The following is a 25,932-nucleotide window of genomic DNA, read 5'->3' on the forward strand; positions in this document are numbered from 1 at the left end:
CTTTATCATCCGCAACTGTAAATAGTTGATTTGATAATTACTATACCTTTCTAATGTGACGTTGTTGTCCCTGGCTCACTTTCTCTCTGGCTGTATCCCAATTCAGGTTCTGCAGCCTTAACCTACGCAGCCTTAACAGTCCACAAGGGCCGCGTACTCAAAGACCACTAAGACCGGAAGTGCGAGGCTTGTGAAATGGGACGGTCTAGCCTCCGTCGTGCTGCCCAGGTTGCCTAGCAACAGCTGGAAACGTTTCATACAGCTTTATTTGACAGAAATGAAGAAGAACATATTTTGTTCATTTGTTTATTTGTTGCTACAAGAGCTTTGTGTGATTTGAGGAGTATCGGAGGCTGAGACCACGGAACTGCAAAACATGATTGTTGGGCTTCATTTCTGTACTGAACAGTCATTTTAAGATTAGCTATTAAATAACAATTAGCTAACGTTGTTCTTGAGACTAAAGTCAGTGTAAATATAATATGACCAATATTATAGTTAATCATTATTAGTTATTACAGCAGTGAACTTGTTTCTGCCTTTCATAGTGTGTAACTTGAAGGCCCTGAGTACTTTCTCCCACACTGGAAACACTGGGATGATCACATTATGTGAACATTACCTAATAAGACTGATTCAGCACAGACAGTTATGTTAAACTTTCCTAGCAGTCCTTCACAAACAGGGAACAGTCTGTCTATTCTCTCCATCTGTCAGCTGCTGCTGGCTCTTCCTCCTCCTCTTCCTCACACACTGCTGAGTTTGTCCTGGTGGATCATCAGGGCTGCAAAGCCTCACAGATGATGTGCAGCAGTGGGTCCCTCAGTCTGTCCTCACTCTGGACACTTGCAGTTGTCACACATGGACATCAAATGTGTGATAAGCTGCAGGATTCAAACACAAGTGTAACTTATAAACACATGTTCATACTTTTATTCCACAATCAGAGAGAAAGAAACAGAGAGAGAGTGCAGGACAGACAGACAGGTGACAGTCTCAGGTGTACACACTGCTACACAACAGCACAGAGAAGCAGGATTTAGTGTTTGTGTTATTACGAGTGTAAACAAGAAGAGTCCCAGATGGTGCAGTGGACACATGTGTGACTGCTGTGATTAAAGCATCTTTCTTTCAGCTTAACGAGTGAACCGTCAGCTCGTTCAAACACACGTTAAAGTCCGTTTGGCTCGACACCACCGAACAGAGGCAGCAATATAACACAGCTAACATTAACAGTGCAGTGGATCCTGCTTGTGCCGTGATATTCAGGACTGCAAACCGAGCAGCATCACTGACTTTCAGCTTGTTGTGTTTGTGGATACATGACTGACTTTAATTATCCATAAAATCATCACATTCTCTGTAAGATTAAGGTCAGCTATTGAACGGCGTATATTTTAAAGTAAAGGCTTTAAAACCAAGTTAGTACAAACATCACTAATGTCACATAACTTTGCCGACATGTGGCCAACAGGAATGTTTTAATGTTCTTCATTATTAAACATTCGCGCATAAATAAGTTACATAATATTCAGTACTTACTTTTAAAAGTTTACTCTTCGGCCGCTCCTCTTGCACCGTTTTTTTCGGCAAAATTATCCACACCCACCTCCGCGCTATGAAGTCTGGGATATGTTGGGCCACGAAGTCTACACCACCACATCCTTAAAATTCAGGGAAATGAAGGACGCATTTGAGGCCGGATTTCGAGCAGCCTTTGAATTGGGACAGCCTTGGTCGCGTCGCTGTGACGTAATCGGCCTTAAAATGCGGCCTTTAAGGCTGCAGACCCTGAATTGGGATACGGCCTCTCTCTCCCTCCCGCTCTGTTCCTGTGCTACTGCGAGTGTAACTACTGCCCCTCCCCCCTCTGCCCTGTGCAAGCACAAGGCTTACATGCGGAGTGAAGCAGAAAACAAGTGCGAGAGAGAGGGTGAGAGAAAGAAAGAAAAAAAAAACACGAGCCGGCTCTCAACTCAAAGAGTCGGCTCTAAGAGCCGTTTCGTTCGCGACCGTCACATCACTACAGCAGCACACATCAGGACCATTTTAAACATCACATTTTAGGTAATTAAAATTCCATCAAACCTCTACTTTTGGCTCCTCCTTTCACTTTAGTGTGTTTACCGTATCCACAAATTGGCCACATTTTGTTATTTTTAGTGAATGCGTTTTGATCCAGATGTTCTGAAGCTGTTTTCTTGTTGATTTGATGTTTGTATTATGAAATCCTTATGCTGTTAAAGCATTAGTTGTATTTGATTAACTCTGTGTAAAGTGTGTCTAAATAAGCAGTTTAGTGTGTAAAATTAAGAAATTGTCTCACAACAAATAGCTTGAGCCAGGATTTCAGATTCAAACTAATTTAACTGTTTTCAGTGGCACATGTGGAGGTTTATCAAAGGAGGAGACTTGGCTGTTCTCCACTCACAGTGAACAGGGTTTTTTGCAAAAACCTGCTGTGGGTATGAAGTTTGCAGAGGGCGTGTTTGAGATGCTAAAAAGATGATTTTTCCTTCCAAAGTCCAAACACAAAACTGTGTGATTGTTAATACCTGAAGTGAGATTACAGGAAGATAAGCTGAAAAAAAATATTAGTGCAGTGTGCACTCCTGTGTTTCTAAAGAGCAGCTTTTACAGTGACTAATGAAATAAAGGCTAACCATTCCAAAACCACCTTTGCGCATGTTACCATTAGTGGAGGTCCAGTTTGTGTGCACTGGCATGGATCTCATCGGGTTGTTTTCAGTGTTGGGCAAGTTATTTTGAAGAAGTAATTAGTTATAGTTACTTCTTCAAAAAAGTAACTGAGTTAACAATTGATTTACACTATTATAAAAGTAACTAAATACTACAAAATATTTTTTTAAGTAATAATGTTTATAATGTTACAGTTTGATACTCTGATGATTTCTTGTGAGCATTCCTTTAGTTTGAACCCGGTGACAGTATGAAGTTATTATGAAGTTCACTGCTCTGTCACAATCACCATGGTTCATCAACATTTCATGATGTGTGTGAATTTTTCTTTCCACTGTTGGTGTGTTTTGTTGTGTTGATTAAAACAACCAAATGCAGCTTTCATAGTTTATCATGTGTTGTGAAACTGTGATCTTTGAAGACATGGAATGTGAATGTCAGAATCAGAATCAGAATGGGTTTATTGCCAGATGTTGAGGTTTACAACATTAGGAATTTGCTGTGGTGCTTCAGTGCAAACAATAAGAATTAAAGTGCCATGTAGAAAGAAAGATATGTGCATGAGATATACATTAGATATATACATGAGAATAATGTGTTGTCTGAAAAACACTTTAGGTTAACTTCTGCTGTTTTTAAATGTGCTACATAAATAAGAATGATTTGACTCGAAAAATAAAAACTGTTTTTATGTTCAGACGTCTTTATTCTTGAAGTTTAAAGTTGGATTGTTAAATTCTAATAAAAGTGGTAATTTAACACATTCTAATAATAGTAATAATGATGATTATGATAATAATAATAATACATTTTATATATAGGCGCCTTTAAGACCCTCAAGGTCACCTTACAATGGCACAGAAGGAAGAACAGCACCTTAGCATGACGTTATACTATAACCATAACCTTAAGAAGTATTCCGGATGGGTGAGAGAAAAAAGTTAATTCGTTGTTGGATTTGTGCGCATATGTGAACATTGGGTAGGATGTTTTTCCAGGTAGGATCGATTCCCAGAACACCAGCTATCCGAAAACAGCCCAGTGGCTAACAGCTGGTGCTAATATCTGACAGTAAATATGTCCAAAAGTACTTTTTTTTGCCTTTTCGTCAAGTCTGTCTTTGTACAGACCTGCCGTGTTCGCCGTCGTTTTGTACATCACTGTTTTTGGGGCAAATAAAATGCAAGTAGGGATTAAAACCGCAGAATTAATTATTACCGGTGCTGGAAATACTAGCGCTTGATGCAGTGTTTTGATTTTTTTGCCACTTGTACCCACAATGCAATGCGCGAAAGTCACGTGGTCTGTCAGCAGCGGCAGCATCCACTCCCCCTTCTACCCTGTGAAAGGGTAGATTTGATTGGGATTAATATAATATATAAAAAATATATTATTTTTAATGTCAGCTTTTAGTTTACAGGTATGACTGAAACTTCATTTCAGCACTAAATGAGCGACCTGGATATTCTTTCCCTCTCTGACTGCGTTGCTGTTTGCAAGATTAATAACGGGAAAGCAGGAAGAAGGGGGCGGAGCAAAGTGTGTGCGCAGGAGAGGAGCAGAGAGAGCTGCTTTTTCACGAAACGGAAGTAAAGTAGTGAAGTTAGAGGAGAGAAACAAACTAAAGCATCGATCATAAACCACTACCAACGTCCTGATCGATATCTGCATCGATCTGCCCACCCTTGTCTCCTGGATCGTAGCTGAGATCAGCGTGAACCACGTGGGTCTCTGCTCCCTGATCTGTTTCCTGTGTTTGGAAAGAGTTCCAGCTTCATCGCGGAGTTTCTCTCGGTTTGTGGGCTCATCTAAAGGTAAGCACCGAGCTAACTTTACTGTGAGTTCAGTTCATGTTGAGTTTAGCTCCTGAATGAGGTCTTCTGCTGCTCTCCTCGGTGTCTGTTCACAGTTTATTGTGAACACGTTGAGAGAAGAGTGAGAGAGTGTTTGGAGAAGAACACCAACTAATCATTAGCTCAGCATGCTGGGAGAAGTTGGAGCAGAAAAGTCTTTTCATTGTCCCTGCAGCTGTTTTTCTGCCTGCACCAAACCTCTACAGCCTCATTTCTATTTGAAGTGATAATCAATTTTGAATTGATTTTCTAAACCCACCCCAACTCACCCTGGTGTGTGAGGTGGGGTGGGTTTAGAAAATCGATTCAAAACTGATTCAAATTGATTTTAGCATGAACAATGCGATATCTATTTATTAAATCGTAAATGGATTTTGAAATATAAATATATTTTGCCAGAAATGCCAAATCTCAGGTTAAAACTCACAAAACTACTTCAACAACCACAAAACAGCTAAAACGGGTTATCTGCTGTAAAAAGCCAGGCCAGGGAAATGTCCTTCATGTTTTCCTGTGTTTTATCCTCAAATACTTTGACTGCCATAATGCTTACACCTCTGATGAAGTCTGACAAATGTCGATACTGATAAATTACTAGAATTATAATATTTCTGACTGTGTGAGTCAAAATTGAATTGAATCAAGTCCAGACCTGCTGAATCAGAATCAAATGGATTATAGAAATCTAGGCCGAGGCTCGAAAGAACGGGATGTAGCTGTGGGTGATGAGGAAAGATGAAAAGAACAATTGATAACTTTTTCATTAAGTTAAGGCCTGATCTGTCTGAAATTCATAGCCAGTGCTCTGACACGGAGCCATCAACCTTTCAGCTTATTTTTAACACTGGTTCAGAGACCGCATCAAATAATGAGCCACATATGATTGACTCCGAGCCACAGCCCACTGACAGTAAAAGGGGGAACGTGAATACATTTCGAATAGAGTAGCTTGACCAATTTCCCTGGCTGTGATACAGTAAAGCTGACAACATAATGCACTGCGTTTACTAGTGGTGCAACAGATCAAAAATCTCACGGTACGGATCGGATCACGGTTTTAAATCACGGATCAGATCGATTTTTGGATCATCAAAAATAGAAAAAAAGACAAAAATTCGACTCGCCATTTACTTATTTAATCAACTGAAGACTCATTCCACGCACTTATATAAAAACAAATTAAGGTGCAATATGGACATTATGGACCAGGCTGGGCAGCCTCTGCAGCCTCTGCACACGGCCATAAACAACCAGAGGAGTCTGTTCAGTGACAGGTTGCTTCTCCCAAAGGCAAGGACCAGCAGACTTAAAAAGTCCCACACGCCATCAAACTGTTTAACTCCTCGCTGGAGGGGAGAGGGAGGGGAAACGGGGACAAAGAAGGGGGGAACAAGTAGCTGTAGTGCCTTTTCACTGTGCAATAGTTTTTGTTAATATCCAACGGTGTAATAGACTCACAATACTTGAAATGTGCCGTTCCCTTGTATTCTTATTCCTATTTATTCTATTTATCCCTTTTGTATTCTCTGTATTTATATATGTGTAAATATGGTATATTTCTGCTCACATTCTGCGACTTCTGTCGGTGCTGTGCTACTGGAAACTGAATTTCCCGGAGGAACCCACCCGAGGGATAAATAAAGTTCCATCTAATCTAATGTAATCTATAGGGCAGTGCAGGGCTTTGTATCTACCACTCCGCTGTGATATAACGAGCAGTCACGGTCACGTGGCTTTCCGTTGCCCTGGAGCTTCACCCATTTGTAGTTAGAGCAACAGAAGATGCCTGGGACAGTTCAGCCATGACTTTAAACTTCTCCTGCTCATACATGCTTGGAACCATCTTGTCACACTGAAGTGGACGCACAACGAGATATCATAGCGTGGCTCAAGCACGTTCATCACAGTTTAAACCGCTTGTTTTGCACAACAGAATACGGCCTCCCGTCTGCAGCTAAACACCCCAATAGCTTTAGTAATAGCTTTAGCCCGGTCGGATCGGGCAGCAAAAGGCTGCTTAAATGCCGCAAACTCCTCTGCTCCTTCACTTGGACCGCTAGCGCTGACCATAACTACTGCTTGACAGACTGATCAAGCGCACCAAACACATACTTTTTTTTCTTTTCTTTTTCGAATCTTCGGATCACGTGCGTACCGAACCGTGGAGAGGGATCGGTTTGGATTTCGGATCAACCGTGATCCGTTGCACCACTAGCGTTTACTGTCGTGAGTGTGGAAAGACCATGCCCGGCAATTCTGTATTCATGACTCTTAATTGAAACGCTGAAAAAGCACAGTGTAACCAGAAAACAATTACCGTATATGTTGTGATAAATGCATTGTCCAAGTGCCCCAACTCCCCACTGCTTTCAGTGGCAGGCAGCAGCAAACAGGTCGACGGAGGAGGCCGATGTGATGACTAAGTTTAACATTGTCTACAATATTACCTAAAACTGCCAAAGCACTTTAAGCACAAGCACTTTTTCAGTAACATATCTTTCTTGTAGAGCAGTGTTCCAAATAAAGAACTTTGTGTTGACAAGATTGTTAGTTAATCATTTACAAATCAATATTGTCTGTAAGCACAGCAATTTAAAGAAAAAGTCACAGTTAAAACTGCGGTGTTCAACGATGTGGTTGAAAAATTGTGGTGCACCTAAGGAAAAAAGTTAGGCACACCAGGGCAATCTTGGCAAAAAGTTAGTCTAGAGTCTTCCTGTTAAAGAGCCAAGAGCCTTTCTTTCCACTTCCTCCATGTAAATATGTCTGTGAAGGTTCTCAGTCATCCAGGTCCTCGTAGTCAAAGGAGCTTGCAAAGAAAAGCGTCTGGACTTCTTTAAGTTGCTTGAAGACGTTTCACCTCTCATCCGAGAAGCTTCTTCAGTTCTAAGGTCAAATGGTGGAGAGTCCCAGATATAAACCTAGTGGGAGTGACCCCCCACAGAGGGACAAAAGGACCCCCTGATGATCCTCTAATCGCCTGAGCCAAGGTGGGAAACTGGGCGTGGGTCCCAATCAGCCAGAGTTTCGGGTGTGTTCATTGTGAAACCTGGCCCCACCTTATCATGCGAATTCCTGAGGTCAGATGGCCCAGGATGTGAGTGGGCGTTAAGGCGTCTGGGAAGGGATCTCAAAACTGGATTATAGATGGCAGAGAGTTGGTGTCGTAAATCCCCGCCTCTGTTCAAAGATGGTCACTCACAGTGGACATAGATGACTTCTTTCATCTATAATCTTTAATCATCTATAATCTTTCATCTATAATCCAGTTTTGAGATCCCTTCCCAGACGCCTTAACGCCCACTCACATCCTGGGCCATCTGACCTCAGGAATTCGCATGATAAGGTGGGGCCAGGTTTCACAATGAACACACCCGAAACTCTGGCTGATTGGGACCCACGCCCAGTTTCCCATCTTGGCTCAGGCGATTAGAGGATCATCAGGGGGTCCTTTTGTCCCTCTGTGGGGGGAAACTGCCACTAGGTTTATATCTGGGACTCTCCACCATTTGACCTTAGAACTGAAGAAGCTTCTCGGATGAGAGGTGAAACGTCTTCAAGCAACTTAAAGAAGTCCAGACGCTTTTCTTTGCAAGCTCCTTTGACTCCTCCATGTAAAGTTTGGCTACAATGGGACACACTGGGGAGCTCACAGCACATCCATGTTTGTGTCTGTAGAAACCCTCGTTGTATTTAAAATATGTGGTGGTAAGGCAGAGGTCTAACAGTGTGCAGACCTGATCAGGGTGAAGCTGGTTCTGGTTTTAAGGAGCTGTCTTGTTGTAGTTGTTTCCTGACAGTCTCCACTGCCTCGGTTGGGGGTGTACAAGTGAAAAGTGAGACCACATCAAAGGACACTCTGGTTTCATCTGGATCAAGTGTAAGTTTGTGGACCTTGTTGGTGAAGTCAGCAGAGTTTTTGATGTGATGGGCTGTGTTCCCCACAAGGGGAGCTAGGATGGTGATGAGGTGCTTGGAAATGTTGTAGGTGGCTGAGTTTATGCTGCTACCAATGAGCCTGAGTGGGACTCCATCTTTGTGTGTCTATGGAAGTTCATATATACAGGGTGCAGCATCCACCGGGTAAAGGTGGTGGTATGCAGGGAGCTCAGTGGCTTTTTCCCTTTCAAGTTCTTGTTGCAGCTGATGACTTTCTTTTTGCTCCTGGGGTTTCACCTTGAAGCTTCATAGGTATTGTTGTCACTGAGTGTAGTAATGTTTATTTGCTCTGCTTCTTCTTGTCAGGGATAAAATACATATCTATACTTTTGTGTCCCAGCTGAGTAACAGGAGGAGAAGAGTCTGGTGGAGCAGCAGAGGAACAGTTTCAGCCATTTGGACTCAGCTCAGCCACTACAGAGGAAACAATGACTTCAACGCAGGAGGTGAGAAAAATATGACAGTTACACTGTTATTGAAACTGTGCACAGCTGGTGTTTGTTGACATCTTTGATTCCACTAATGGAGTTTCAGTTTGTTCCACGACTGCATTTCACTCACTGCCTCTGTTTGTATCTCTGTCACTGCAGGACCAACATGGAGCGAGAAGTCAGCGCTCTCAGGAGGCCGACAAACCTCACAGAAGAACGGGAGAGAAAATATACAGCTGTGAAGAGTGTGGGAAGGATTTTACCCAGTCTGGGAGCTTAAAAACACACCAAAACATCCACAGTGGAGTTAAACCGTACAGGTGTGACTTGTGTGGAAAATGTTTTACCCAGAAAGGACACTTAAAAGCACACCAACTCATCCACAGCGGAGTTAAACCATATAGCTGTGAGTTGTGTGAAAAGTCTTTTAACCAGCCTGGAAGCCTAAAAAGACACCAACTCATGCACCGTGGAGTTAAAGCATACAATTGTGAGTTGTGTGGAAAATATTTTAGTCAGAAAGGATATCTAAAAACACACAAACTAATTCACAGTGGAGTTAAAGCGTACAACTGTGAGTTGTGTGGAAAGTCTTTTACCTATCCTAGAAGCTTAAAAACACACAAACTAATTCACAGTGGAGTTAAACCATACAGCTGTGAGTTGTGTGGAAAGTCTTTTACCCAAGCTGAAAGCTTAAAAACACACAAACTCATCCACAGTGGAATTAAAGCATACAGCTGTGAGTTGTGTGGAAAGTCTTTTACCCAAGCTGGAAGCTTAAAAACACACCGAATCATCCACAGTGCAGTTAAAGCACACAGATGTGACTTGTGTGGAAAGTCTTTTACCCATTCTCAAAGCTTAAAAACACACAAACTCATCCACAGTGGAGTTAAAGCATACAGCTGTGAGTTGTGTGGAAAGTCTTTTACGTATCCTAGAAGCTTAAAAACACACAAAAACATCCACAGTGGAGTTAAACCATACAGCTGTAATCAGTGTGGTAAAACTTTTGCTCAAATTAGTAACTTACAATGTCATCTAGTTACCCACTCTGGAGTTAAGGCGTACAGCTGTGACATTTGTGGGAAATCCTTCAGCACGCCAGGGTACCGCAATGTTCACTTACAGATTCATACCGGACAGGATGGTTTCTGCTGTGATCAGTGTGGGAAACTGTTTACAACAGCCACACACTTACAAAGCCACATGCTTACCCACACTGAGGAGAGACCTTATAAATGTGACCTGTGCAATAAGGCTTTTAAATCTCCACGTCACCTGAAACTCCACCAAGAGATCCACACCAGAAAGAAACTCTACAAGTGCAGTTACTGTGAGGTATGTATTTATTAGGGGTGCAACGATACACAAAATTCACGGTTCGGTTCGATACTTTGGTGTCACGGTTCGATATTTTTTCGATACAAAAAAATGTTCATGCCTTTTTAATTTGTCATTTATTAAAATTATAAATATATATTTTAACTCAAAAGTACAGTTTTTAAATTTAACCCTAACCCTTGTGCGTGTTTTTTATTTTGACAGCGAATGCGCACCTGCGGACCACTTATGTGCAGCCCTGGTTATTTAGCTCGTCATATTGCAGCCACAGAAATTCTTTTGTCCATGAAACCATAAAGCTGCACTTTCTTTTTGCCTTATAGTCTGATTTGTCATAATTTCTCCGTTTTGTGGTAAGCTTTTCTTTGGCTGTCACTTCTTCACCCTGACCTGTCTTATTTGGCTCAGCAGAACTGAAATGCTTTTACACACGCACTCACATAAGCTCAGCGATTCTCTGCGCGATCAACCTCTCACATGTTTAAGCTGCGGGAGATTTCACTCGTCATGTTTGCATAGTAAGCTAACGATTAATAAGACGATGTCAGAGGAATTGGTGCACAAATTATCATCACTCACAGATCAGTACTGTCGCTCTCTATACACAGTTCACGCGATTGCAAAGTGAAAGCAAAAAACAAGCGCAAATTCAAACGCGATTTCAATATGTCACATATTGACAGTGGCTCACCGATGCCAATGACATAATTACCCAGCTACATTTCCGAAAGAATGCAAAAGCATTGACATATATTTTTCCTTCCTACAATAGCCCGACGGGCAGGGCAGAGATAGATTTTGGTAGCCCGACTGAAAAAAATCGCTAGCCCCGGGACGTTGGGCTAGCGATATTGCGAGCCCTGTATCTGATTGAGGAATCACTCATCTTTGGAAAAGAGAGTTTATTACAGAGAAATGTCTCTTTCCAAAATAAAAGCTATACTATCCGCTTCTTCTGGGCTATATTCTCAGCAGCATAAGGAGAATCATGTGCTAACAGCTGTCTAAATGACTCGGCTAAAGTTAGTAGCATGCTTGTTGTTTTTTTTCTGCTTCCACTTGTCTTTGCACTAGGATGATGTCGGCGTAAATGTGCAGTCATATTCGTTGTGTTCCCACTAGTGCTTTCAGGTTAATCTCGTTGAAATGACCTTAACGCCACAACACGGCAAATCTCCGTTAACGAGCTACCGCCGATCGCCCGTTCATGGGGCTAGACGGCCAACACGTTAACGAGCTAACTGCGCTAACACACTAGTTCCCACCCATGTAATTGAGCATTGCATGGCACATCCAACATACTGTTTTACTTTAGTCCATGACTCGCTTACCTTCAGGGTCATACGTCACATGAAAACCAAAATAATTCCAAACGCCAGATCTGAATGAGGGTGGGGGAGGTCCATCTTGCAAGGAGAGCTTAACTTCTGTCTCGCTAGCTTGCCCTGCGCTCTTCCTTCTGACGATGGTGTCTGTGTTGAGCGCTCAGTGAATCTGCGTTCGACTACTCCGCCTAGGCTGCACTGTCGAGCCTAGGCGGCGGAGTAGTCGAACGCAGATTCACTGAGCGCTCAACACAGACAGCATCGTCAGAAGGAAAGTTGATAAAATAAATTACAAATGTTGTATTGTTCGATACATATGCGTACCGAACCGAAAGCACTGTATCGAACGGTTCAATATCGATACGAATATCGTTGCACCCCTAGTATTTATCTTTTAATTTTAGCCTGACTGTTTGGAACTACTCTGCTCATTCAATTTGTTAACTTTCTGTAATAACTCCTTAGTAATTCTACTGCATATAAAAGCAGTGCTTATTGTATTTTAGTCTCAGCTATTATTTATTTCTTCCATAGTCATAAAACCAGTAAGTAATAACTCTTCTGTAGTCACAATCTCCCCATTCTCCCATAGTTAAGACTGCTACAATTTGGCCAGTGTTAGATGACTTATTATCTTCTTTACTAACTAAAATCAGTTATTGTTGCTTTAAATTGGGAGCGAGACCGATTTGGTTGCAACTTTTCATGTGTATTTATGAAGAACATGATATAACTTTTTGCTTAGATACAGTTGTTTTTGTTTTAAATAAACTGGATGCAAAAATGAAGAATTATTTTAACCTGCATGTCCTGAACCAGAAGCTGGTCTTGAGTCTCTCTGTTCTTGACAGGATGGCGTGGAGCAACGGTTTGTTGTTGGGATGGACTGGGTCCTTCAGTGTCTGAGCTGCTCTGGACCAGCATCTCCTGGTGTAAATGTCCTGTAGGGAGAGGAGAGGAGTCCTTCAGCAGCAATCTAATATATAAATCTGCCATCCTTAGTACAGCCGTTCCCATACCAGGATGAGATGTTCTGTGTGAGGATGCTCTCCACAGGGGCTGAATCGAAAGTTCTGAGGATCCCTGGACAGACACCGAACTTCCTCAGTTGTCAGAAGTTGTACAGGTGCTGGCTAGCCTTTTTGTATGTGGGCAGACCATGTCATACCTGAGGAGATGTGGACACTGGGATACTTACACCAACCTCCTTGGTGTTGCAGACGTTCAGCTGGAGGTGGTTATCCTGGCACCACAATGACAGATTCTTCATTTCCTCCATGTAGGCCGCCTCATCGTTGTTGGAGATGGCACCCAACACCACTGTGTCGTCAGTAGATCACAATGGTATTAGAGCTATGAGTGGCCACGCAGTCTGAAGTATAGACAGAGTAGACCAGTGGCGAGAGAACACACCCCTGTGTTCTCTCGCCACTGCTCTACTCACATAGTTACCCTGTTTCCTGTCCACATGGCTGAGAGTGGTGTGCAGGATATGGACGATGACGTCCTCTGTGGATCTGTTGGGTTGGTAAGCAAAGTGGAGTGGATCTGTGGTATTTGTGGTGGAGAAGGAGATGATGTTTTTCCACAGCCTCTCAAACACCTTCATTACCACCAAAGTCAGTGCAACTGGCCGGTAGTCATTCAGGCATGAGGGCTTGTTGTTCTTGGGCGCAGGGATGATTGTGGATCTCTTGAAGCATGTGGGGGCCACAGACTTTGCCAGAGACTCACTGAAAATGGAAGTGAGCTTACTTGCTAGCTGGTTCACAGAACAGACGCAGCAGATGGCCGGTGATGCTATCTGGCTTAGCCGCTTTCCTTGTGTTCACTCTCAGCGACGCATGGACGGCGTGCTTTACGATACGGATCACCGTCCTCTGTTGTAAGGCAGTAGTTAGCATTAGCCACCTGGCTAACCTCGAAACTGGTGTAGAACGCGTTCAGCTCATTGGTAAATGCAGAGTCTGCATTGATCGGCGCAGTGTCTCTGGCTTTGTAATCTGTGATGGTGCTTAATCCCTTCCACATGCTACCCAATTTCGCTGTGCAAGAAACTGCACAATGACAATAAAAGTTCTAAAAATGTTGAAGGAATTCCCTGACTTACACTGTCTTTGTGTCTTTGTTTAGAAGCAGAGCGACACAGATGGATCCAGTAGTCAACCCTGTCGTCACTGTGGTGGTGGGAAAGACTTTCGTTGTGACCTTTGTGGAAAAACTTTCACTCGGCAACAAAGCCTAAAATTACATCAGCGTAGACACACTGGAGACAAAATGAACTACTGCAAAGAATGTGGGAGAGGCTTCCCCACATCAAGTGCATTAAAAAAGCATGTACTCATTCACAGTGGAGTCAAAAAGTACGTGTGTGACCAGTGTGGGTCATCCTTCACCACTGCAGGTGAGCTTAAAGTGCATAAACGAGTCCACACAGGAGAGAAACCATACAAGTGCAGACACTGTGACAAAAGCTTTTCACGATCGAGCAGTCATAACCTTCATGAACGTACACACATGGAAGAGAACTTCAGCTGTGACCAAAGGCATCAGCGTGATCATGCAGGACTGAAATCACTGGATCACAATGATTCTGCAGAGACAGAAAGATCCTCTTCTGGTTTCAGGGTCAGACTTAAAAACTTTGAGATCAGGCTCCACAGAGTTCATCTTGAGTCTCCTGTAAAGAGTGCAGCTGATGTCACACTTGGATGTTATGAGGTAGCTCTGATTTCTGAACCGGCAGTGAATAATCCTGGATCTTAAATTTGGGAATCTGCAAGCATAGACCTGAAAATCAAGGTTTTCTCCCCTGAGGGAGTTAATGCTCTAAATTTCTATGCCTGTTAAATGTTAATCTTTGTTCAATTAGAACACAATAGTGTTTAGTAGTTGTACTTTTTAAAGTAATATAAACGCTATGTGAATATGTTTTTTTTTTTTGTTTTTAACCAAACTTATATTGTACCAAATATCAGTGTATGGGTATATGCATCAATTTCTTTCATTTCAAGTTTCTTTTTTTTTTTTTTTTTTAATAAACTTGTTTTTCATCTATTTATCTTGTGTTACCTCAGTTAAATTTGAATGTTTTTTTTATATTTAAACTTGTGCTTTGGTAATCCCTGTTCTTAAATCCATTTCTTTCAAAACTCCAAATCATTTCACACTAGTTTTTGCAGTAACTGGTACAGGATTTTACATTTAAAAGCTGCAAAGTATTTTCTCCCTTCCTGATTTTTATGTGTGTTACAATTAAGTGCTTTAGTTCATTAAACAGACTTTGAAAAACAAAATGTTTGTATGTATTAAGGGAAATAAATAAAGCCAAGCAGTCTGAATAAATCATAAATGCCAAAGCCTATCTTAGGGGTAGTATTAGTTCATATACCACAATGCAGAAAAAGGCATCAACTTGATTATGAAGCAGTTCTAAGTGAATGTGTACTCATCAGAGTGTAGTAATACAGATAGGAAGATGGCAGGATTTTTAGATAAGCACTTTTTGTATCATTATCAGAGAATCCAAGGGAAGCATTAAATACCCCAGTGACTGAGGAGGAAGTGCCACTTGCTATCAGTTCTTTTAAAGGAGGAAAAGCATCAGCACTTGTTGGTTTCTGCTCAGAATTTTATTAAAAAACTACATCATCTTCTTGCCAGATCATTGACGGATATTTTTTTAGACTCTTTTAAGAATGAATGTCTTTCCCCAACACTTAGACAGGCTAATATTTCGTTAATTTTAAATAAAAATTAATCACCAGATAGGTTTGGATCATATAGGCGGATCAGCCTCATCAATGTCGATTCTAAATTACTCTCTAAGCTATTAGCGATGAGACTGGGGGGCATTCTCCCATTGCTTATAAACCCTGATCAAACAGCTTTGTCCACAATCATTTCTCATTTATAAATATTAGACGATTGTTAAATATTATACAATATTCGAATCAGACAAATTATATGGCTTATGTTATATCTTTAGATTCTGAAAAGGCATTTGCCAGAATCGAGTGGACATGCTTTTTTTTACCGTATTACAAAGATTTGGCTTAGGCAAGGGTTTTATTGGATGGATTAAAACTATCTACAAACCTCAACAAGCCTATGTTATAACAAATGGTGTACAATCATCAGTCTTCCCGATCGTTGGGGCGATCGGGAAGGTTGCCGGTTCGAGCCCCGGCTTGGACAGTCTCGGTCGTTGTGTCCTTGGGCAAGACACTTCACCCGTTGCCTACTGGTGGTGGTCAGAGGGCCAGTGTCCGGCAGCCTCGCCTCTGTCGGTGCGCTGTGGCTGTGGCTACAATGTAGCTGCCATCACCAGTGTGTTAATGGGTGGATGACTGAATGAATGAAATAAAGCGCTTTGGGGTCCTTAGGAACTAGTAAAGCTCTATACAAATACAGGCCATTTACCATTTCACACTACAAAAGAGATATGAGGCATCTTTGCATTAGCACTTGAACCTCTCCTGAGGCCATTTGCCAAGATATGCATGGCATAACAGTGGGTGGAGCAAATCATAAAACTGGATTGTATGCTGTCGATATTTTGTTCTTATTAAAACCAGAACTATCAATATCAGACATTATGTCTATTATATGTAAGTTCAGCTGGTTCTCTGATTCCAGAATTCATTTAGGGAATTCAGAGGTTATGCCGCTGGGTGATCAGGTTAACTCTCTGACAGATATTTGCAATTTTCAATGGTCCTCTTGCGGTCTCACATACCTTGGGCTAAAAATTCTTAAAGACCGATGGAAACTGAACTTGTCCCCAGTTCTCATTGGAAAAACAAAAAAGAGAGAAAAGATTTGGACAGATGGCAAAGTTTGCTGCTTTCTCTTTAGGAGCCATGTGAGCCTAATTAAAATCAATATTCTCCCTTGTTTGGTATATCCAGTACAAATGTATGGGCTCAAATTGTGGTCACAAGTATTTTGTACTTGTAAATCAGTTTTGTACTTGTAAAAAGAATTTGTGTGTGTGTAAAAAAGATTTTTGTGTGGACTGGCAGTTCCAAAGAGCGCCCCTCCGACAGCCAAACCCATCCATTCTCTGATTGGATAGTTACATTTGTGATTGACATGACATTGGCCAATCAGATGAACGGAAGAAAATTAGGGTCAAAATTTGTACTTTTAACTTGAAACTTGAGTGCAGAGTTTCACACGTATTTTTTTTGGCTAAGTCGACACTATTAAACCCGGTTCTTTGATCCCCATGATAGAACGGAGAAAACCCGACTCAGGAGTGGTCAAAACATTTATGATCCTTTATTCAATCATCTTCCGGAAGAGAGAGCCCTGCACAGCCCAAAGCCAGCTCTAGCATTTAGAAGCTAAAATGTGTCTCATATAGGTGTTATTTTGGTCCTTTACACGCCACACATAGTTTCGATAAAAACAACTGCTTGTATGTTACTAGTTCCGCTTTGTCTGGTTTCCTGTATTTTATTAATATGCCTCTGCAGCTCCACACTAAACTTCCTGTTTTTCAGTCTGGCTGAGCACTTGGTTTATGAGTCAAAACTGGCCTTGCTTTACAAGCCTTTATTATTAAAATGCATAAAACAATATAATCATAAAATAAGTGCTAAAAATATATATTTAACAACACACAAATATCTTTTTTACACACAAATTCCTTTTACACATACAAATCCTGATTTACAAGTACAAAATATTTCTGACCACAATTTGAGCCCATACAAATGCTACCTCTATGGATAACCCCGAATGTTTCTCGGGATATAGAAAAGGTTTTTTCAAAATATATCTGACATGGAAGAAACCTGGATTAGAAATTAGACTCTTACAATTGCCTACACATAGGAGAGGCATAGGTTGTCAAATTTAATTTTCTATAAATGGTCAGGCCATACCCGTTTTTTTTTATGGAAGTGGTTACATGGTTATCTCAATTTTGATTCCCTCCTAGACTCTTGGTCTGCTTCACCTTTTTAACTTTGGAGCCTAGTTGTAACAAAAAGAAACTTTTTCCAGCTAATCAATCTAATCTTGTTCATTCCAAAGTTTCACAAGCTGCAGAAACAGCTACGTATGATGATTTGGAGACATTTCTTATAAAGCAAAAAGACAACTAATTTTATTTCTGCCTTTTATTCTTTACTATATGCTCATAGTAGCAGCACACTGAGTGTTATGGGAGGGGGATCTTAATAATGAGTATACAGAGGAGGCTTGGAAAGGAGCCATTCCCATAGCTACATCTACTTTTACTTGCAACTGCTTACGAGAAACCCAATACAAAAATTTACACCGCCTATATATAGCTCCTAATGTTTTGCATAAGATTACACCTCAGGTTTCCCCCTTCAGTATCAAATGTCAAAATGAAACTTGCATCCTTGTCCATTACCTTTGGGAATGCAAATTAATCGAACAATTTGGAGTTCTATATCTCAAGTACTGAGTAATATTTTTAAGAATGGGATCCAAAAGGACCGTGGATATTTTCTTCTTGGTTCACTTTCAAAAGAATGAACATTAACTTACTTGCAGCATAAACTATGTGATAAACTGTTACTGTTAGCTGTTTTCAGGTGCCTCCAGGTAATTAGGAAGTGAGCACCAAGGATGAGAGTTCACTCTTGTAGTTTGTTTTTTAAATCTGTGGGTGAATAGGTAGTTTTTTCTTTTTCCTCATAGTTTCTTTTTCTCCTCTTTTCCCCATATGTGTAATTGTAAATGTAAGGACTTTAACTGTATGCGATTCCCTTTCTTTTGCTTCTTTGTTATGTTTTTGTGTTTGTTCGGATGATAAATAAAAACTGTTGAATCACAAACTCACCTGAACTGGATCCTATCATTTTTATTTTTGTGTCATTTCTTGTAGATTGGTTTACCCGAATGTAGAATCTCTCTGTCATGGTTTGATCAGTAAACCTCATCCAGCTGGCTGCACTGAGAGGGAACCTGCTATACTGTGCATGTATTGAATTTTCCATTTGATGTTGTTGAATTCTTCCTTATTTTGTTGTATCCCTTTATGGACATGTAAAGAAAATCATTGTTGAGCTAATGCACGGTTTACTTCTGATCTATCTAAACTTCTCCATGAGCAGAACATGGCGTGGGCCAAAGCCCGGAGAACTAACCTCCACACTGATCGGCTGTTTTTCAAGCAGCTGTGTGACACGTGCACAGTTGTCATTAGAAAAGTCAAAGGTGATCATTTTCTTACAGAGACAACAATCTCAATCACACAATCTCTATAACCGCTTAAAGATTCGGGAGACATTAAAATGATCTGGTAATAAAACTGTTGGTCGGCTTAATGAACATTTTATGATGTTATAAGAAATAAATGTAAAATTACATAAAAGGTTCTGACTGTATAGTTTCTTTGTTTTTTACTGTAGTTGTAAAAATTTAAGTTTTTATATTGGAAACTTTTGTGTCATCTAATTGTTTACGACATTTAACCTGATCACTAGTGATGTGTCCTGTGTGTCGAAGCTTTGAAGAGTGTCGGGTAATCTTGGGGGAGTTTATGTGAAGCGCGTATCGAGGCTCGCTTTGATTACGTATGTAGTGACGTTCGAGGCCTCGTGGGCAGTCAGTAACATGTGACTGATTCAGGAACTGGCTCACCAGTTTGCGCCAGATTCGAATTAAAATGGGCAGCAAAACACAGCTGATTTCCCATCACACTGTTGTGCTACATAGTTACTTGACCATTTCTTCTTTGATGGAACCAGCAAGGAAGAGGTTTTTTAAATCTCATCTCTCCTAATAAAGTATGCACACAGTAATAAATATAACAAATGATAAGCACCATAATATAAATAAACAACACCACAGATCCTATAATCTGATTTCTGTCTTTTAGTTTACTAAAACGTGAAGCGCCACACGCTAGTTTGTGTCATTATCCAGATGTACATAAGCATGATGGCACAGTTACACAATCACACTAAAACTCGGTGCTGATAGTTTCCACTTTCTCTTTTGTATTAGACATATGGAGACAATATTTGGGATAAATAACCATGAAAACTATTTATTTATTCAGTTTAGAGGTTTACACATCACATTATTATGATTAAAGAGCCTGTTTCACTTGAATCGTCCACTTGATGGCGCAGTAGAGTCGACCAGTTGGATGGAAAGCTTCAGTTCATCACTTCCCCAATACTTGCACTACCTATGTGACCAAACATCTGACATTTATAGCGCCTGAGTGGAGGAGGCACATAAACACAGACACTAAAACTCACGTATCCCACCATGACTTTATCTAGCAAAGTATTACCTTGAATCTCAAGCAGTACTGACAGACTATCCACATTTTCTCCATTTCTAACAGCTTTTAGTCTTTTTTATTCCAGTGATCTCTCCTCCTTTGATCATTTTCCTCAATGGAGAATAACTGAAATCCCTCCTCCTCCTTTCTACTCACCCACTATTTTCCTTTCCATGACTTCCTTTTAACAAACCATTTGCAATTTAAGTGTTTTATTCTTTTGTTCTGCATTTTTAAATTTTATACACAAACTCCCGTCTCGGAGCACCTTAGCTAGCTCCACATCAGATTATGCCAAAACACCCACCTAAATTCAAACTGCTTGTCTCACAAAAACTCCACCTATTGTCCCGCTCAAACCATCTATCCTCCCTAGAGCAGCCCAACAAGTCTTCACAGGGCCCAGTTTATAGCCAGCCCAATTCAGTCTCGAGTATATGTTGAAAATACGTCATAACTTTGAGTCACAAACTGACACTGAGCCTCTTCAGTAAATCCAGCAGCTTTTTAACATCATTAGAAGTGTTTGAGCTGCTGCAGATGTTTGTAAATCTGACCCTAAATGTTCCTTCTTCTTTAAAATTCAAACTAATGAATTGATATTCATTAGTTTGAATTAAGGGATTTAACAGGTTGTTATTGTTTATATGAGCTCCATAAAACAACAGGGTTAGAACACATTGTGAAGAAGTAAGATGTTTGTTTTGTAGTCCATCTTCTGCACATTGTAGTTTCACCAGGCGGACATGCGGCGTCACATCGTTAAAGAGAGATGAGTGTAAAGCTGTTCATATTCTCAGCACCGCTCTTCCCTCTGAGTCATTAGCAATTCTCCTTTCCACAATGACGTTTTCATCGAGGCCAAGGAAGAGGGGTTAGGAAAAGGAGATAGGAAGTACTTTTGAATAGCACCTCACGTAGTTACATGTGTACAGCTGTGTCACGTGACCGCACAGCAACAAACAACGTCAAAGCAGGAAGAAGGGGGCGGAGCAAAGTGTGTGTGCGGGAGAGGAGTCGAGCAGAGAGAGCTGCTTTTTCACGAAACGGGAGTAAAGCAGTGAACTTAGAGGAGAGAAACAAAATGAAGTATCGATCATAAACCACTACCAACGTCCTGATCGATATCTGCATCGATCTGCCCACCCTTGTCTCCTGGATCGTAGCTGAGATCAGCGTGAACCACGTGGGTCTCTGCTCCCTGATCTGTTTCCTGTGTTTGGAAAGAGTTGCAGCTTCATCGCGGAGTTTCTCTCGGTTTGTGGGCTCATCTAAAGGTAAGCACCGAGCTAACTTTACTGTGAGTTCAGTTCATGTTGAGTTTAGCTCCTGAATGAGGTCTTCTGCTGCTCTCCTCGGTGTCTGTTCACAGTTTATTGTGAACACGTTGAGAGAAGAGTGAGAGAGTGTTTGGAGAAAAACACCTGCTAACCATTAGCTCAGCATGCTGGGAGAAGTTGAGTGTTTGCTGGCAGAAAGTTGGAACCTTTAGCTGCACTGCGTAAATTCTTTACGCTCAACGAGATAGGGTTGTTTAAAGGCTGCTTTGCTTTATTTTTAATTTGTTAGGTTAGGTTAATCATATCTGTAACCACCTTGTTGTTCTTTGTTTTTAAAGTGTTCCTGCAACTGCAGCATACATGCTAAGCTAGCTGTACCACGTTACTTCCGCGCATTGCATTGTGGGTACGAGTGGCAACAAAATTAAAACATCAACAAATCATTAATTCCGCGGTTTTAAAACCTACTTGCATTTTATTTGCCCCAAAAACAGTTATGTACAAAGTCCGTACGAAGATAGTTTCCAAAAAGGCAAAAAATCAAGTATGAGGAAAAATCAAAGGAGTGAAAGGGTCAGACCCATACAAGCATACAGAGTGGAGTAAGGGCGTTAGCCTGCTGCCCAGCTTTCATCACGCACATATTTACTATTATATGGTCCTAAGTGTGAGTTCATACACTCACAAAATGTTTAGTAACTTCAGATCCCTGCAACAAGCCCAGGTCCAGTTTACTTTGGTGATTTGGACTATTCCATTTCACAGCTGTTGTTAAAATGTTTTCTTTATCTCCTGTACAGGCCAACGCAATCTAATTTTTGTTTCAGGTTGTAGTGTTACACAACTTTTTCAGATCCAATAAAAATAAAATAGGTGTTTCGTAATTCGGTCAATTTATTGTCTTTATATGTAACTGGCATTATTGTTTCATTCTATTATAGAATCGTATAAGAAAGATGCAAAATTGTAAAAATCCATTGTGCTTTATTAGCTGCTTCGGTGAAGAACAAATCAACAATGCAACAAAAAAAACATATCAAAACAACTTACTGGAAAACAGTTATTCATCACTTGATTGCTTCAATACAACACTTGGGCACATATATGCAGGACTTTTCGTGGCTGTATTGATATCGCTCTCTCTCTTAACCGATCAAATCTGGCTGTGGTAGCAGCTTTAACCTGTATGACCAGGTTGATAGAGGGCGCCAGTCTGGATCACATTCCAGCATTTTGTAGGCTGGTTTTCCTACAAAATACAACAAACATTAGCCCGCAAAGCTATAGTGAACAAAGCAGCATAGCGCAACGAATTCAATTCCAAATAAATATAAGACTTAACCTAGACGTAACCTACATCAACGATTATGTTATGATAAATTACGTAATAACTACAACTAGAGCTGGGCGATATGAGATTTTTTCATATCACGATATGTTTTTTTCATTTCAGGCGATAACGATATCTATCACGATATAAGCCAAATAACTATATTTGTAAGATTTAAATGTGCCGTTGCTCACAAGTAAAATGTGAAATAATCAGCAGCTTGTTTTTATTTAAATATTTATTTCCCATAATAAGTTCAACAGGGTAGATGTACTTAAGGAACATGAGACTTTTTCAGATAAATAAAGGCAAATATTGCAAACTACACAAAAGGCAGCCGCTAAAGCGTTTAAGTTTCAAAATAGAACAAATGAAACAGACTAAATTGTCAATTCCACTTAGAAACAAAATATTAATTCTAAAAATAAATCTTAGTTTGTTTTACAGAAGAACAGACAAAACTGACTAACTTTTGTCAATATCAAATAAACTGAGAACTAAAAGGAAATTCTCAATCTCTCCTTGTTGTATAGCTGAGCTTTTCAAACAGTTTTAACAGTTACTTTAGTCTGACAAAAGCCGAATGACGAATTAGCGCTTCCAGTCAGAGGCTACGTCCACACGTACACGGGTATTTTTGAAAACGGAGATTTTCCGTTTTCGTTTTAAAAAATAATCCCGTCCACACATAAAGGCAGAAATGAAGGAAAACGCTGCTATGAACATGCCAAAGCAGCAGGTGGCGCTAGATTCCTAACCGTGCAGAAATGTTGGCCAATCAGAAGTCTAGAAGCCTCGGTGGGAAAAAGTAAACAAAGCTGGGGCATAGAAGCAGAACCGAGTCGTATGTGTGGACGGACAGTAACTGTGTGTATATGTAAGCATTTAAACACTGCAGAGAGTAGAATTAACAGTAACAGTATTGTAGAAATTCATTTCACTGAAACAATAACGTGGCGCACAGTGTGACGCATGCACCAGTTTATTGTATTTCCAGACTTGCTTTCGGCACAATTTACAGTGTATGCTACTCTGTTTTTTGTCAGACTTGAAATAGCCGAAATACCTTCACACTACGGAACTTCTATGGCTCTTCCGTTCGACAATCTCTCCGGCATTGGAACCATCATCTGTTTTCTCTTCGGTCACGCTCGGTTGATTTTTCTAGTCGGCACACTCATTTCCTCCATTACGCGCTGGCTCCATTACCCGCTGGCTGCTTCCCAAACAAACACATGTGCGGCTTGGCACTTGTGCTGTACGTAACAAGTCACGCGACGTGACGCTGCGGCTGTGATTGGTTCGGCTCTGCGCTACTTAATTTGGATTGGCTGACCTTTTTTTTTTCATTTTAAGACGACAAGAGCGGCGAGGTCTATCGCGATAGCTTAATTTCTCTATCGAGTAAAAGTTATATCGCGATACATATCGTTATCGTTCTATCGCCCAGCTCTAACTACAACAGAAGACTGACCTTTGTGGAAATTCTTGGAGCAGACTAACACGTGAGCTTGAGTGTTCTGAAAAGTTATATTTGGTCTTCGAGTGGCTGCAATCCAGGCCATCCGTCGCCTCTTTGTTACTTCGGAAACATGGCTTGAACAATTTCTCTTCCACGACGTAATCCGATAAAAACCGATCTCTTTACCCGTCGGCTTCCTGTGGCTGTCATGCGACCGGCTATTGCAGTTAATAATACAACAGCTTCTTGTCATTATTTGTTTCTTTTTATCGCTGTGTGACTGTTTTCATATGAAAAATTTAAATCTCTATTAGATTATGATAGAAAAAATGGTGATTTGGCCTAGCACATGCACACCCCACATACCTTGAAACATTAGTTTTAGAGGCCCAAAACACCCAACCGAACCATTTAATTTTTGTTAAATTAAAGACTAATTATGTCTTGGGTTTTAACTATTTAATAATAAAGAAGGAAACATCACAAAAAGCACTTAAGGTCATGAAAATTATTTTCAATTCATTGACACATCCACCTTATTTATTGAAAGTATCGGTATCAGCGATACTGGCCCATATCTACTTGTTATCGAATCGATACCAAAATATGCATCTTATTGCTAGCCGTGGGGATTAGTCAGGGCTCTAGAAACTAATTGGTTGGATATTCGATCTAATTTCTCAATGGTGTGACTAATCCTAGGTCGTCCAAGTAAAAAGGTCGCCTGTGGTCAATGACAGACAACGTACTGCCCATATATTGTGATCTAAACCAATCAGAGATAGTCAAGGGCGGAACCTCTAAGATGTCCATGCCCAAGGTATGGATATTGAGATGATCAATTCCAAGCCTTTATGGCATTTTTAATTTATTCTTCCTTTTTATTTTATATATCTTGAGATGTTTAAATTTCAGCTCAGTGAAGCACTTTAAGCACAAGAACTTCTTCAATGGTGTATTTTTTGGACTATAAGGCAGACTTAAAATCCTTTAATTTTCTCAAAAGTGTGCCTTATGTATGAATTCTGGTTGATAAGTGAAACTTTTTTCAACTTATTCTTCTTGCTTCCTCCACTTCCATACCATTGATTCATTAATGTTCAATTCTCTTGCAGCTGCTCTATTTCCATGTTCTCCTGGGTGACTGATAGAGTTTGCTTCATAAATTCAAATTCAAATTCAAATTTTATTTGTCACGTACACAGTCATACACAGTACGATATGTAGTGAAATGCTTGGACAACTGCTCGTGACCTAAAGAAAACAAAAAAGGAAAAGGCTATGAATAAGATAGGAAATAAATATGAAAAATTAAAAAGGGTAAATTTAACTAGGAAGGAATAAAATATAAATTAAGGTTAAAAATGAAATAACTGTACAACACAAATTAGAATGAAGGGTAAATTTAACTGGGAGAATAAGATAAAATATATAAATTAAAGTTGAAAATAAAATAACTGTACAACAAAATACACAATACACAATATAGAACTATAAAAGAATGTATGAGAGTCATAAGCAGAGTCTCTTAAAAGATGCCATTTTGGGGGCCTTACACACACAACAGAGTATTATTATGTTGAAGCACAATACGTATCACTCCGCGAGGATCCTGACTGTGGTAGCCTTAATGCTCTGACAATCCATCAAGCGGTGCAGCTTTGTGGACACTGTTTTTCAACAGTGTCCACTGCCTCACTGTGGTTTGATCTGAATCAAGTGTAAGTTTGTGGACCTTGTTGTTAAAGTCAGTGGAGCTTTTTATGTGGGTGTGGGGTGTGTTCCCCACAAAGGGTACTAGGATGGTAGTAATGTGCTGGACAATGTTGTAGGTGGCTGAGTTTATGCTGCTACCAATGAGCCTGAGTGGGACTCCTTCTTTGTGTATCTATGGAAGTTCATATATACAGGGTGCAGCATCCACCGGGTAAAGGTGGTGGTATGCAGGGAGCTCAGTGGCTTTTTCCCTTTCAACTTCTTGTAGGCAGCT

At 40.5% G+C, this 25,932-nt stretch overlaps 3 protein-coding genes and 1 long non-coding RNA gene across 12 annotated transcripts in view; 3 read left to right on the forward strand and 1 right to left on the reverse strand.

The window, feature by feature from the left end:
- LOC113029630 (uncharacterized) overlaps window positions 1-25,932 on the forward strand; it is a 168,883-nt gene that overhangs the window by 71,849 nt on the left and 71,102 nt on the right. The window lies entirely within an intron of this gene.
- LOC145431191 (uncharacterized) lies at window positions 655-11,953 on the reverse strand. The gene is made up of 2 exons (XR_013911563.1): window positions 11,602-11,953; window positions 655-884 (listed from the first exon to the last, which is right to left on the reverse strand). It is a non-coding gene; the product is annotated as an uncharacterized LOC145431191 (long non-coding RNA).
- LOC113029634 (uncharacterized) lies at window positions 3,919-14,891 on the forward strand. Of its 3 annotated transcripts, XR_013911535.1 has the most exons (5): window positions 3,919-4,514; window positions 8,833-8,938; window positions 9,083-10,267; window positions 12,447-12,939; window positions 13,729-13,867. XR_013911535.1 is itself a non-coding variant. In XM_080306782.1 (4 exons), the coding sequence occupies exons 2-4, from the start codon at window positions 8,921-8,923 to the stop codon at window positions 13,838-13,840; spliced, it is 291 nt and encodes a 96-aa protein (XP_080162908.1). In that variant the 5' UTR covers window positions 3,961-4,514; window positions 8,833-8,920; the 3' UTR covers window positions 13,841-14,891. The 3 variants fall into 3 exon arrangements, 2 of the variants coding, with proteins under 2 accessions (XP_080162908.1, XP_080162907.1); XM_080306782.1 differs by lacking the exon at window positions 12,447-12,939 and having other exon boundaries at window positions 3,961-4,514; window positions 9,083-9,243; window positions 13,729-14,891; XM_080306781.1 differs by lacking the exon at window positions 12,447-12,939 and having other exon boundaries at window positions 3,993-4,514; window positions 13,729-14,891.
- LOC113028849 (uncharacterized) overlaps window positions 20,846-25,932 on the forward strand; it is a 147,052-nt gene continuing 141,965 nt past the window's right edge. The window contains exon 1 of one of the 3 annotated variants that reach the window (XM_080306790.1): window positions 20,846-21,147. The gene's annotated coding sequence lies outside the window, so the exon portion shown is untranslated. The remainder of the gene's footprint in view (window positions 21,148-25,932) is intronic. The other 2 variants (XR_013911552.1, XM_080306789.1) reach the window with 2 other exon arrangements.

The sequence above is a fragment of the Astatotilapia calliptera genome, chromosome 9 (genome assembly GCF_964374335.1).
Source record: "Astatotilapia calliptera chromosome 9, fAstCal68.1, whole genome shotgun sequence".
Taxonomy (NCBI): domain Eukaryota; kingdom Metazoa; phylum Chordata; class Actinopteri; order Cichliformes; family Cichlidae; genus Astatotilapia; species Astatotilapia calliptera.

Coding starts and splice junctions, on each gene's coding strand:
- LOC113029634 (XM_080306781.1), top strand. Junction 10,268..13,728: donor ACAAGTGCAGTTACTGTGAG/GTATGTATTTAT, acceptor GTCTTTGTTTAG/AAGCAGAGCGACACAGATGG.